Source organism: Nicotiana attenuata, chromosome 8, assembly GCF_001879085.1.
Source record: "Nicotiana attenuata strain UT chromosome 8, NIATTr2, whole genome shotgun sequence".
Taxonomy (NCBI): Eukaryota; Viridiplantae; Streptophyta; class Magnoliopsida; order Solanales; family Solanaceae; genus Nicotiana; species Nicotiana attenuata.
Window position 1 is genome coordinate 31,806,334 of NC_031996.1, and position 14,582 is coordinate 31,820,915.

At 36.5% G+C, this 14,582-nt stretch overlaps 2 protein-coding genes across 2 annotated transcripts in view; one reads left to right on the plus strand and one right to left on the minus strand.

Annotated features, from left to right (window-relative positions):
• Nucleotides 5,466–10,424, plus strand: LOC109231192 (ATP-dependent Clp protease proteolytic subunit-related protein 2, chloroplastic-like). The gene is made up of 9 exons (XM_019396774.1): nucleotides 5,466–5,593; nucleotides 5,695–5,738; nucleotides 5,828–5,900; nucleotides 8,030–8,150; nucleotides 8,260–8,397; nucleotides 8,533–8,649; nucleotides 9,569–9,637; nucleotides 9,725–9,820; nucleotides 10,062–10,424. The coding sequence occupies exons 1-9, from the start codon at nucleotides 5,520–5,522 to the stop codon at nucleotides 10,197–10,199; spliced, it is 870 nt and encodes a 289-aa protein (XP_019252319.1). The 5' UTR covers nucleotides 5,466–5,519; the 3' UTR covers nucleotides 10,200–10,424.
• The window catches only part of LOC109231193 (AT-hook motif nuclear-localized protein 1-like), a 5,520-nt gene continuing 2,775 nt past the window's right edge, over nucleotides 11,838–14,582 (minus strand). Inside the window, exons 3-5 of the mRNA XM_019396776.1 lie at nucleotides 14,270–14,401; nucleotides 12,443–12,604; nucleotides 11,838–12,268 (exon numbers count right to left, since the gene is read on the minus strand). Coding sequence (XP_019252321.1) covers nucleotides 12,026–12,268; nucleotides 12,443–12,604; nucleotides 14,270–14,401 — 537 coding nt within the window. The 3' untranslated portion in view covers nucleotides 11,838–12,025. The remainder of the gene's footprint in view (nucleotides 12,269–12,442; nucleotides 12,605–14,269; nucleotides 14,402–14,582) is intronic.

Sequence of the window (14,582 nt, forward strand, 5' to 3'; positions counted from 1 at the left end):
AGTGTGATGATAATTACAGTCCCTTATATTCTATTCTATGTGTTTTGTTTCTCCATTTTGTGAGGAAAGTTCATATTAGTTGCGTGATTTGAGTAGTCCCTTCCAGAGTTCATTTTCCTTATGTGTCGCGTTCGAGTTGGTAGCCTATTGGCACATTGTGGCATCACATGAGACTTTTGGTCATGTCAGTGGTGACTTGTTGCCTGAGCAGTTCGTACAGAGTAAGATAAGGTTACTGGATCTAGGATCAATGCGATTGGATTATATGAAGTACATTAAGGAGCTAAGGCCATTATTTGGTTCAAGATGAGGTGATGGTTCCCGACAGGAGTATAGACCCAATGATTTGTTGGTTCGGCAATTGGTTATGAATTTCTACGCATCTCTTCCGTCGTGGCGGCATTGCGAGAATTGGAACAGGACCTATATATGTCATGTGGTGCATTGTGAGCATCAGATTCGGGAAATGTCGACTATTATGATCAGAGAGTGTTATTATGGTCTTGTGAATGATGGGGTGCATGGTGTGAATTCAGCAAGGGTGTGCAGTCATGTTCTGGTACAACATATGGTGATTGATACGGTGTTCATATGTCGGAAGCAGGCCTGGCAGAGAAGTTCGGATGTTGAAACTGGGTTCCAAGGCTTATTTGCCTAAATGAAAGAGGTTATCTTTAGATTTGATCGAGCTGATGTGCCCAATTGAGTTGTGGTAGCACGGGTAGGTGCACGAGGTATTAAGTAGTGATTCCAGACAACCCCAGCACAGTTCCTATCACGTTCGAGGACGAACGTATGTTTAAGTGGGAGAGGATGTAACGACCCGACCGGTCGTTTTGAGCCCTAGCGCGCCGTTTAGCAGTTTGAGGCCATGAGCAGCTCCATTGTAGGTATTACGGCTTGTACGCGTGGGCCCGAGGGCGTTTTTGTCAACTTTTCATTCGGGTTTAGGAATTGTTATAAATTGGATTAATACGAGTAGTTTATCGTACATTAATGAATTTGCATAATCATTGGCTAGTTTTGGAGCATTTAGCATCGATTCAAGTCTTCGGAAGGACGTGGAATGCCGGTTATAGATCTTCGGAGCAAGGTGAGTCTCCTTTCTAACCTTGTAAGAGGGAATTGTCCCCATAGGTGAAATAATTGGTTATGTGCTCCTATTTGTGGGGGCTACGTACGCACGAGGTGACGAGAGTCCGTGCATAGCTACTAATATGTGTAAGTCCGAGTAGTCTAGGACCCAAAAGCATGTTATACTTGGAATATCTGTGATCTTATTGATAATTGAATTTCTTAAATCCTATCGAATTGGTAAATGAATTTCTAAGAAGATTAAACTTCATTTTCTTGAATTGATAAAAGAGAATTTGGCTTTTCCTTGGGTAATTGATAAATTCATGATTGACTGATTGTCGTGTTTATTTATATTTGACCGCGTCGCATGTATAATTCGCGAGCGGGGTAATAGATGCATCTATGGTTCGGGCCGCTCGACCCTCGACAGTGCACATTTTACATTTATGTTGGATCGGACCGTACAACCTTGGCATGAGTTGCGCATGTTTGAATTGCTTGCCTTGAGATTTATTGATATTGCTGTCTGCTCTCCCGACTTGAGATAATTGCTAATTAATGGATTATGAATCCGGAGACTTTAAATAAAAAGGAACTTTCACCTGTTTAGTGACTCATTTAAATTTTATTATTGTTCTTAATAAATCCGTGAGTCATCGCATTAATAATATTATTACTGGACCTTTAGTAAGTGGCGAAGTTGCCATCTCGTCTCTACTTTTTCGAGATTAGGCGGGATACTTACTGAGTACACGTTGTTTTTGTACTCATACTACACTTCTGTGCATTTTTGTTGCACAGGCACATGCACCTCTAGTGGCCTAGTGGGCGTAGCAGCATGGTTGACACGGAGACTAGGTGAACTGTATTTCCTCGAGGCGACCCGCAGCTAGTATAGTCTCTCTCAGGATTCTATTTATTTTCTGTCCAATTGTATTCCGGACAGTTGTTGTACTTTATTCGATTTTCTTAGAAATTGCTCATGCACTTGTGACACCGGGTTCTGGGATGGCTATGAAGTATTTTGTATTAATTGCTTATCATTTAATTTGAATTGAAGCGATTATCTTTTTAATTGGTAAAATTGAAGGAAAATCATAGATTTCAAGAGTATTAAAACGAAAATTTAATTAAGTATTTTTGGTTGGCTTGCCTGACAGTGGTGTCCGGCGCCATCACGGCCCTTAGTGGATTTTGGGTCGTGACATTACGAGAGGCAGAAGAAATTTCACGAAAAAATTATAGGATTCTTCACAACTCACTTATTCTTGAACTCAGGTATATAAAATTCTCTATTGTCAATTATCCTACAGTAGTAATAGCTAAGAATTGAAAATTTAATTCCCTTCTTCCTCTGTATCAACAGTAAGTTCCATGCTTAGATGTGAAACTTTTAAATTAATTCAAATGCACTGGTTCTTGTAGAATCAATTGTTTGACAGGTATAAATTGGACTGGGGCCTACGTATTGGCTCGAGGAGTTTTGAGGTGAATTGATATAACCCTTTACTAAAGTGGTTTAACTCACAAAAGCACGCATACAAGGTGTTTGATGGATTTCTTAAAAGAGTTTATATTTACTTAATTGGAGCAAGTGAGTACCTATTAACTTAGAATTGTTCTAGCAAAAGTTTAGATGATTTATTATGATATATGTGCATAAATTTTCAGTTTTTTTGTTATTCCTATATGCCATTTTCATGTTGAAAATTTATGAATAGCAAGAATCTTTAGAAATACTTTTAAATGTTTATTTCATTCTTATGCCATGCTTTACAATTAAGGATACCAGCATGAGTATGTATATGATGTCTAAAAAGATTTAGACTTGAAAAGTCACAAGAAGAAGTTTTAGAAAGAAAAGATTTTTGGGAGTATCCTTTATTCTGAGAAGGGTCATCGTCCAGGCCGAGGGTCCTGACAAGGCGTTGACTTCCTGAAACTACTTGTGCCAAAGTAGGGAGAACATGAGCCGAGGGTCTCGTTGCTGAGACTTCACTTAGACATGCTAAGGTATGATACATGAGCACTGAGAACCATGAAGCGAGTGGCACCTCGTGGATTGGGCCTATTCGATCAGGTTGGGATCGAACCCGTGCCGATCACACGGTGACTAAGACAGAAATAGGTCAGGATAGTTGGAACTCCCAAAGTATAAAGTGAAGTATTTTTTTTATAAGAAAGAAAAAGAAAAGAATTTCTTTTAGAATATTCATATACTGCTATTATGCAATTATTTTAGACTTATTCTAATAAGCTTTATGTTTTACATGTATTTAGAATCTTTGCTCGTGATATATATGTTATTAAAGTTCGTCTCCTGTCGTTGAGACTCACCGAGTACAATGGATGGTACTGACGTTCTCTTTTGGGGACCTACATTGGTCTGTGGTACAACGTAGGAACCAGTTTGCAGGCGAGCAGGCTACGGGTTAGGACTTCCCTCACTTCCAGTACTATTGGTAAGCTCCGCTTTTGTTCGTGGAGTACTCCTTTGAGTCGTCATTATTTAGCTATTTCTTTGTTTACTTAGAGAACTGGCCAGAAAATCTCATGTCATGAGCAGTGCGTCAGTTTATCAGTAGAGGCTTCATAGACACTATCAGTGGGTTAAGATTCAGATGTTTTTGATAATAACTTAGCAGTATTTCAGTGGTTACTACGAATAAAGTTTCGGGGTTGGTTTATTTTAAGAAATCTAAATTAATTAAAAGTATTTGGTTAAAGTATTGCCTTGTTGCACATAAAGTTTGACGTTATAATAGATTGATAAGTGCAGATGGTTCGCTCGGTCATGTTTAGCGATCGGGTGTCGGTCACGGCTTGTTCAGAAAATGGGTTGTGACATAAGGGGTCCCAGAGAACTATATATCTTATTTTTTAAGGTATATACACATATATATATAGATAAATTTTTCCAAAATTACCGAGGGCCAACGACCCCCTCCTCTCCATGTGGGTCTGCCTCTGCTCCCAGATAAATTATAGCAAAAAGATTACACTTATTCAAAAGATTTTTTCCAAGTTTTTTTTGGGGTCTGAAAAGGAGACTTGCATTACTTAAAATAGAGATCTACCAGCAAGGCCGGCTAAAGGGCGAGGCAAGTAAAGCTATGCCTTAGGCCCCTAATTTTGAGGGGCCCAAATTTAAAAAGAAATATTTTATGTGTTATTTTCTTTTCTTACAAAAGTTTAAGCATTTTATGGTAAAAATTTATCATTGAATTTAATATGACGGTTAACGGATGAAAAAGTCCTCCCAAGTAAAGCAAACATATCTTTAGGATTTTCTTAAACTTGATATAACTTTTATTATGCATTTTTTACATTCTGGCCATTAAAGCATAATAGTCACTCTAATATTGATGGTTTAGACTTATATTTCGAATTAAAAGTGTAAAGAAAAGTAATACAAGTAGCAGATAATACTCTAATAGATATACTTAATTGCATAAAAAGATTTGATTATTTTTCAAATGTCTAACAATTGCCTCAACAGAAAGAAGTTTTTTAAAATAACAATAGATAAAATCTTACATAAGATCAATAACGTATCAAGAATGATTAAATCGGTTAGCTATATTATCAATTAAAAAACAATTCCTAAAGAAATCGATTATAAAAAATTAGGCCTCTAATTATAATTACGCTTTAGGCCCCCAAGTATGTCGAGCCGCCCCTGGCTACAAGGAGCACAGGCTAAGCTTATTCAAGTTTGGCTCATGCGAAGCTACAAGATGCCTTTTTTATGAGCGATTTCTGTTTCTTTTTAATTTCTGAATTTCAAGATATGTTATTTGAAAAAACCACGGAGGGCTATAATTTTCGATTTTTATTTTTTATTTTTCATTTCCCCGAATATTTGAAAGTGAAAATTGGTACACTATTAACCTATACCATCTATCTAATCCCCGTAATTTAAAACATTGAATCACACCATACTAATTTAAAACATTGAATCACACCATACTAAAACTATGTAAGCTATACATTCTTCATTTTCCAAAATCATATACAAGATTTATCTGAATTAAAAATCACATTTATATTGAAAAAATAATTCTTAATCCATCTTACCCTAGCTATTCAAGAATTAATTGTACCCTCTCATAATATTTAAGAAAATTAAGCTATTAGAAAAAAAAGAATTTAATTCACCCTTTACTTAGTGAACTAGTAGTATTAGGCCTAAACTTGTTTGGAAAACAAAACAAGTCCTTTTTGCTTAGAAAACAGGTGTTTTGTTTTTTCAATTTTTTTAAATTTTGTATATAAACAAATAAAAATAAAAACACAATGCGAAGTCTTTTTTTAAAAAAAAAAAAAGGGGTGGCTAAAGTAATGGGTCAAATAATAACCCGGGTCCAGGACCCTTTCCTATCCAAAACAACCAGGTACGAAATTCACACTTGACTCTCCTTTCTTCCTTAACCAAAGCAGCAATGGCAGTCACTCTTCCGACCACCTCTTTCTCGTATCTACACTCCAGAACTAAAGTCCCTCAGCCTTCTTTAAGGTACCCCTTCCCCTTTTCTCAATTCAATTCGTCTTCCACAAAGTAAAATAACGACAAAGTTAACATTTTTATTTTCCTTTTCCTTCTTATATTCTTTTCAGCTGTGCCAGCAAAGTTTTTGTCGGATTAAGAATCCAATCTCCTAGTATGTTTTTATTACATCATAGTTATCTTATATTGTGCTTTCTTCATGTTTTAATTGGTTAACTGTTTGCTTATTATTTTTTTGGGCAGATTCTTATGGAATTGCAACGTCTAATGTAAATGTTGAATTTCATAATAGAGTTTACAGAAGTATTGAATCGGGGTAATCTTGTTCTTCTTAATTACTCCTTGCACCCAAAAAGTTCTTGTCTTGAATAATTATTTTGTTTTTTTGATAATGGTAACTTGTAGTTCTTGTCTTGAATAATGCCATGTTACTCTCATATATAACCTAGTTTATATGAAGTATATGGTCCATAAGGGTGGATCGAGGATTTGGACTGGTGGGTTTATTCTCTTAATAAATTACCAATGCTAATGGATCTTTTGACATAAGCATATAAGGTTGGAGCCAAAAGTAGTGGGTTCGAACGAACTCATGACCTTTTTTTTTTAAATAACGGTGGTCGAGGCCAGCTTGCCCACCTCGACTATTCCACTAGGTACCTGCTACGTCCTAGCGGCACATGTATTGGGTAACTCTGCACATCAAGGCTTAGGCAGCTAGAAAGAAATCGCCTACGCTAGGATTTGAACTTGAGACCTCATGGTTCTCCTCCCACTTTATTGACCACTGAGCCACACCCTTGGTTGGATGGACTTACTGCTTATGTACTTGGTCCGCCTATATGGAAGGAATTGAACTTGAGTTTTAATGTCGTGAGAAGCGTAGAGGATGTTGAATGTAGAGATGAATGGTCTTCTTAGTTCTAAAATTTAAGTTAGTATTTTGGGCTTGAATCTGTATATGCTTTTCTATACAGAAAATCAATTTTCAGAAAATAACATATCATTTTCTTCATCAAAGAAAATAGCATATCATTTTTCCTTCCTTCCTTCTGCTTTTCACACCTATGCATATTTCCTTTTAGTTCCTTGCCGTCCCATCAGTTCATATTTTCTGTGGGAGAGGTCGAGAGGAAGATGCTGCAGGCCAATTTAATTTAATGGTTTTGAAAGGGGAAAAAAGTTGTCTTTTTATCTGCCTGTAAATTTTTGTCGAGCTTAGTTGTTCTGTTCATGTTCATCTTGGAGCCATAATCCTTGCCCCCAGCTACTAACTGAAAATGCTTTGTGGACAAGACGGGAAGGCCTAGTACCCGGAAAACAATACTATTTGACACGTGGATTGTAAAATTTACTAAGAAGAACTTAGCATATAGGTTATGACTCAACGATTACATGTGCGGAGCTATCCTTCACTTTGCTAAGCTTTGTTTAATCTCTGCATTTTGCTGTTGAATTGTTAATCTCACACTCAAGCCTTCTCATTTGTCAACCTTGTTTTGCTTTTCATCTATTTTCTGGTTCTTGGGATGTTGTTATTTCTTTCTATGGTTTTTATTGATGGTACTGATATGTTGTCTCTTTTCGTCTTCTTGGGCCGAGGGTCTATCGGAAATAGCCTTTCTACCCCCTCGGGGTAGGGTTAAGGTCTGCGTACACACTACCCTCCCCAGACTCCACTAGTGGGATTTCACTGGGCCGTTGTTGTTGTTGTCTTTTTGGTTCTATCTTTGAATTTCTTTTTTCCAAAGCTCACGCCATCTTTTCTCAGTCTTCCACATTTATTCTTTTGGTCCCTCTTCTTCAAAGTACCAAATATTCCCAAAATCCTTAGTTCCTCTCAATCTCTACTTGTAATCCTCCAAATTGTTTCTCTGTATCATCGCCCCAAATGTGCAGCGAAGAGAGTTGGATGAGCGATTTTGGTCTGTTTATTTCATCGATTCTATGCCTGTTCATTGTTGTCCAACTATACTTGTTGCTTTGACTTGCCAGGTCTTTTCACTCAATTCCCACTCTCTCCCCTAGGAGCTCAAGTCTCCAACTTTCTCCTAAACTCCTTTCGCATCCAAATCTGACACTTAAATCTCTGTGCACTCTTTCACTAAGTCAGCATAGTTTATGTGTACTATCAAATATCAAATCTTTCCATAGTTTAAGTCAGAACGTTTAAACTACTTTATCCACAAATAAAAAGAGATGTCAGCAAATATCAATGAGGTGTAGCACTTGCCTCATTCTTAATTGATAGTCACTAACAAGCCTGTGCCTTGCGTGTTCTCCTGTTCTTAATTTCATTACTAGATATTGTCCATTCGGACTATGTCCCATCTTTTATTGAGTAAAATCTCCATTTTCTTTTGGATAGAAATTTGTATATTTTTTCTCGAGTTTCATTTGGCTGCTGCTTGTGTTTGTAACCTAACCCAGAGTTCATACTTCCAGAACTAGAAACAGTAAACCAGAGCGTGCACGAGTTTCCATGATGCCCATTGGGACACCAAGGGTGCCCTACAGAAATCCAACTGAGGGAACATGGCAGTGGGTTGATTTGTGGAATGCTCTTGTAAATAACATGTTTTCAGTTTCAAAGTACCTTTGTTTCTCCTTTGGCTAATTGGATTAATAATCAATACTTTTGATCTGGGAAAATATCACTGAATTCTCTGCTGCAGTACCGTGAACGTATTATTTTCACCGGACAACATATAGATGAAGAATTTAGCAACCAGATATTGGCAACAATGTTGTACCTTGACAGTATTGATGATTCCAAGAAGCTCTACCTGTATATCAATGGCCCTGGTGGTGATGTGAGTTCTTTACTAATTATACTTTGTAGTCAAAGTTTCCTCTTTTATTAGAAACATCTCTTTTTTCTTCTTAATTTTGTGCTCAGACTGCTTTCTTTTTTCTTGTTATTTGCTTAATGTTATTTCTATTTACAGCTAACTCCGAGCATAGCCATCTACAACACAATGCAAAGTCTGAAAAGTGCTGTTGGCACCCACTGTGTGGGCTATGCCTACAATCTTGCCGGTTTTCTTCTTGCTGCTGGAGAAAAGGTACTGTAGTTCTCTCCTAGTGATGAAATGTGGGGAAAAAACCTTGTGCTTATCGACAATGTCTTGCGTAGACTAGCTTTCGGAGTTGCTTGCGCCTGGTTATTTTATGCAAAGATGGGATTGACTTGTCTGGATATATTGGCGTGTTCCGTATTTTGGTTATATTTCTTTCTTCAAATTTGACATGTAAAGAAATTTGCCAGTATCAGCCACTTGTGATGGCATCCCAAAGAACTGTATTTTATAAGAGTTCATTTTATCTTATTTTAGCGTAGAGGTTTATTTGCCTGATTATGAGTTGGTCTTGTCTCTTTCCAAAGGCCTCCATCTAGAGTTGCGATCCTATATTCTAATGTGCAGTCAAACCTCGGAATTATTGGGGTTGGGGTTGAACCGAAATTTGAGGGTCAAGTTATGGAACCCGTCGTATATCCTTGTTCAGTGTTATGCTTCTCTACTGAGGCTGTACCACCTGGTTAATTATTGGAGCATCACAAAACGGTGTACCAAACAAGGAACTGCAAATAGTTGTTTCCTGTGGGCTAGCTAAGATCCATGTCCAAACTTAAGCTAACAGTCACTTCTCATTGGGACTATAATCACTTCGGTAACATTCCATACTTGACAGTGGCAATTTATCCCATTTGGTTGCGCACCCTTTTGTGATGAGAACTATTGATGCAAAGACGACAAACAATGACATATAGATAGACATGTTTAATTATCATCTCTACTTATTTTAGAAGATGATATAATAGTGGCAAACACTCTTGGGAAAAAGTTCTCCAGGATTCTTTGTTTTGGCCAGTTTCTTTTGTTAGTGATTTGATTGTGCCTCCTGTTGTAAAGATAAGACCTTATTTAACTGTGGAAAGGCAACTAAAGCTCAATGTTAATTTGACAAATTTCCATTGTGAAGGGCAATCGATTTGCAATGCCTCTTTCAAGGATTGCACTACAATCTCCTGCTGGAGCTGCACGCGGACAGGTTTGTCTCCATGGCATTTTGGAATGAAATGCTTGTTTTTGATGACTTTTCCGAGACTACATACTTATACAATTTCATATTTGGCAGGCTGATGATATCCGTAATGAAGCAGATGAACTTCTCAGAATTAGAGATTACCTTTTCAAGGAGTTGGCTGAGAAGACAGGCCAGCCTGTTGAAAAGGTATATATTGCCTTCATCTGAATTTAGATATTTTGTTTTAAGGTATATACCCCCTCAAAGGCTCACACTTTGATTCAAAATGAGTCTCCACCTAAAAGTATTAGTTGCAATAGTTAACCACCTAGCCTTATTGCCTTTGAATGGACTCTCCTTACAATTTGGGCAAGGTGTGATGAGTAAATTTGATCTCTGCATATCAAAAGTGTTGATTGTTGTAACTCCATCTATTGGAAATATGCAGGTTCACAAGGATTTAAGTCGGATGAAGCGATTCAATGCTCAAGAAGCTCTTGAATATGGTCTTATAGACCGTATAGTTAGGCCTCCCCGTATTAAGGCGGATGCTCCACGAAAGGATACGACTGCGGGTCTTGGTTAGTTCATATGCCTTGTAAAGGGAATGGCTGATAGTGGTTCTATGACTTGCAGTGCTATTTTGTTCAATCTACATATGTACTCTTTTGATTTACTTATTTCAAAAAAAATTCTTTCTACATTGAAACTGACAAGACTAGTTCCCTTTGTTTAATATTATGAATGCAAGAAATCCATTAGTAGCTGACATGTGTACAAAGATTAAAGATAAGTACTTCTCTTTCTGTCAGATTCTCGTTTCTGATTATCAATCAAGTAGTGTGCTTCGGATGCATATTCAAGATGCAAGCTATGGTATTTTTACCATTTTTTATGTCATGATCTACTACAATTCTCTAATAACACCAAATTGGAAATTTTGATCTTACTCCTGCTATCATTGAAGAATACATGGACGTACGATCCGCATAAAAATAGGAACCATTCATCGGTGTTAATGGCATCAGAACCCACACTTATCAAATAATGGAAAAGCTACTTCTCAAATGAATTGGCAAAACAGAAAAGGCTACTCTCCCAAAATGCTTATCTGAAACACCTATTTGACAATTGACACTATTATACGCCTTTCCAACAACTTTTTTTTTTTTTTTTTTTTGAATTATAAAATCTGTGATATATACAATTACAGAAACCAAAATATGTTTTAAGAGCCTTGTCTGTCAGTTGCTTTCTCAAGGCCATTGTTAATATATGGAGCATATGTGGATGGATTGGGGATTTGGATAGATCTAAAAGTCGAATAACAATAAAAATGGTCCAAAGTAAAAAATGTGCCACGAAATGAAGAGGTTGAACATGCCCGTTAAAACTAGACATAAACCCTTAACTAAGATGGGATTCGTTTCTGGAATCCATCATATATCTAAAATTCTACACCCGAATACCAAAATAAGAAAGGCTATATAAGGAATTTTTACACCCTATAGAAAACTTTAGTATCTTATTTATTTTAAATAAATACCATTTTAAAATATTACATCCTATAAATACCTTTTATACTTTATAGCTAAATATCTAATTATAGTTACATCCTACATTTAAGGCACCATATATGCTAAATAATATTTTTCTCTCTCCTTTTTACTCTTTTCTCTCACATAATCATCGTAACCACGTTCTTTCTCTTTTTGCATACACTTTACTCTTTCTCTCTCAACCCACGATTTATACGTCTTCTCCCACCCAAATTCTCTAGTTCTCCTCCATTATCACTCCATTACAATCGCTTAGGGTAAGTTTAATTCGTTGATTTTGATAGACGAAGAGCAATTGGTTCAACTGTAGCGGCTCGATTCTGCATGGCAGTGGTCTCTCTCCTTTTTAGTCTTTTCTCTCACATAATCATCGTAAAATTGACTAAGAATATCATGTGATTTGATTTCCTTCCGTTTTTAACCAATTTAATCTTCCAGATTTTGCGCAGATACGTTACTATATTTAACGTTGATGCCGCTTGAATACCGCTAAATACATGTCAAACTTAGCTGGAATTCCACTTTTTACGCCTATTTTTTTGGTTGTATTAATGAATACAACAGCTTAAATACATAAAATACATTGTATAAAAACATAAAAGGTATCTATAACACGTAATATAGCAAAGGGTATCTATAAATGACTAATTAGACCTAAAAGATGGTACTTTATGAAAAATTCTCTATATTAAACTAGTTCCGATTACTGCACAGACCTAAGTGGAAATTGACATGCTGGCCCAAGTTTACACACAAACAGCAAATAGACGCGAGAAAGATCAATGGGAACTTTGTAAATGACATGCAGTCCTTGTGGTTTACACAATCAGGTAAAATCCATTCAAATATCACCTTATGCAGGTTGAGTAGTTACATTTATTTCAGCTGGCTTATTCCTCGAATCGGGAGCCAAAGCTGACCAATTATCTGCACGGAACGAAGAGGAAGTTGGCACAGTTTGTTTTACTGAAGAGTGATAAGGATGGTCTTCCATCTCTGTAGTCGGTAGAGGAACAGCAGTGACAATGGAATCCGATTTGTTTTTCTTGGTCCTCTGCTCATGCTGGTCTCCAGCAAGAAAGCTGCCAACGACAATCTGTTTAACAGCAACAAAGATAGAAGACCAAATGTCATCATTCAAACGACCTAATTACTGTATGATACGTAATTTGCTAAGTACTGGAATATCCAAGACACTGCTTTTGTTTGTCAAACAAGCATAAATTCACTCTCGAATAAACAAGACAACTAAGTTTAGGCAGATCACTACCTGCACAGGACTTGCAGCTACTAACAGACCGGCAACTCCACCCCCAACAACACGTCCGTCAGGGCTTGCTAGAGAAACACTCATTCCGCCAGATCTGTTTCTCATTCCTCCAGTCTCTGATGGCATAAACGATCCAGTCAAAGACAGTATCTCAAACCGGCCCTAACGGAACAATGAAAGGGGAAGGTTATACACAAATGCCTACATTAACAACATATAGATAAAGCGAATGTAGCATCAACTTTCCATACAAGGAAGGCTTTAGCTTCAAATTATGAATCTGTTGCATCACTCATGTGTCATCTATACTACTAATCGCTAACACAAGAGTTTTAAGAAGTTGAGATGACACAGTTACACATGAATCGCACAAGACATGCTCCAACATTACAGTGGCAGAAAGATCTCAACCCTATAAAAATTGTAAGTTGCAAGGCATCTTGCCTGAAAAAGGGAAGGAGGTAAAATAAATCAGATTAAAGGCTTCAGTGAGTGATTATTCATTGTCCAGTATGCTGCATATATTCTGACTGATTTGTATCTACCGAGTCAGTCAGTCAAAGTCAAGTAACATAGTTAAGAAATTATCTCCTCCCACTCGCCAAGAACAAAAAACATTAGAAGAGTAGTGGATTACACTGAGCGCTGTTTGTTCGTAAAATTTGTCATGATGCTGCTCTTTGAATTACACTTACAAATATAGGTAGACTTAGAGCCCGTTTGGACATAAGAAATTTTTCCCTTTTTCCAAAAAAAATTCACTTTTTTTCGAAATCAGCATTTGTTCAAAAAATTTCTAATTTCTCACTTGAAGATGCATTTTGGAAATTTTCGAAAATTTGAAAAACTCCAAAAAGTTGTTTTTCAAAATTTTCACTCAAATCACTCACAAAACTTCAAAAACAACCCAAAATTATATTCATGTCCAAACACAACTTAAATTTCAAATACCATTTTCACTTGAAAATTTTTTTCATCATGTTTTGGAATTTTACAATTCGTATGTCCAAACGCCCACTTAATCTTATGAATTGAACTTTCACAAAAAAATTAAACTGAACTTATTGCCTCCAGTTTAATGTTTGAGTTTAACGTTGCACGATAACAAAGATAAGAGTTAAAAATCTTTCATTTTCAATCTGTTCAAGAAGAATAGGCCGAAGTGTAGGCCTAATTTAACTAAACACATGAAAGAGGAGAAATGATTTTTTAACAAAAACATTAAAATGGGTCCCTTTTTTGAATATCCAAGAGAGAAGAAAATAGATTATTGCATGTTATTAAGTGCTAATGTGGCGTGTAATCCAGAACTAGGATTTCAAAAGAATCAGCAATACAACTAGATGAAATATTAGTTTTGAGCAGTGTACTCACTAAAATTTAAGTTCTTCCATGCCACTTCTTAAGAAAGAAACACCAGTAGCCTAAATATATCTTTGTCACTTGAACTTGTGCTAAATACGATCATCGATTCTAGATTAAGATCTTATTTACTTCAATAAAGAAGATAAGAATAAAGAAGATAAGTAAGCTCACAAGCAGCTAACTAGTAAGCAGAAGGGACATAAGCCACATTTGAAGGAATATTGACACTCCTAAAGTTTGGCAGGACGCAATTAAGTTCTTTTGATACTTCTTGATTACATAAAAGTGAAGAGTCCGAAATCTTTTTGATTAGGAAATTAGATACAAACAAGAGTTATCAGAAGAAGTTAATAATATCACACGTAGAAGCAATTATCAGAAGCCTATAGCACTTCAAATATGACATCAAAAAATATGAATCAAAAGATTAGCCATAGCAAGAGGGAAAAATAGCTGTAGTACCTCATACGTCAATGTGCCGCCAGAGGAATCTGGTTGACGAAGTGTAACACTTGAAATTACACCATTTGCTGAAAGAATGCATATTGCTCTAGGCCCTTGTTGAGAGAATGATATAACCTTCATGGTGACATCCTAAAGGAAGATCGCAAGAACAAGTAGCACATTCGGTTCAATATATACCAGTCATTTAAACATGCTTATGTCTATGTTTACCACGAGAAAATCCTGCCAATTTATGGAAGTTACCAAACAAAAAATGTTTTCTTAAAATATGTGCTAAATAAATATAACTTCTCCCTCTTCTCTTGGTCTT

What these genes read in the sequence shown, in the direction of transcription:
- LOC109231192 (XM_019396774.1), top strand. Translation starts at nt 5,520, where the DNA reads ATGGCAGTCACTCTTCCGACCACCTCTTTCTCGTATCTACACTCCAGA. An exon ending in TACAGAAGTATTGAATCGGG is followed by an intron (nt 5,901 to 8,029) that starts GTAATCTTGTTC and finishes TCATACTTCCAG; the next exon opens with AACTAGAAACAGTAAACCAG. An exon ending in TTCTTGCTGCTGGAGAAAAG is followed by an intron (nt 8,650 to 9,568) that starts GTACTGTAGTTC and finishes TCCATTGTGAAG; the next exon opens with GGCAATCGATTTGCAATGCC.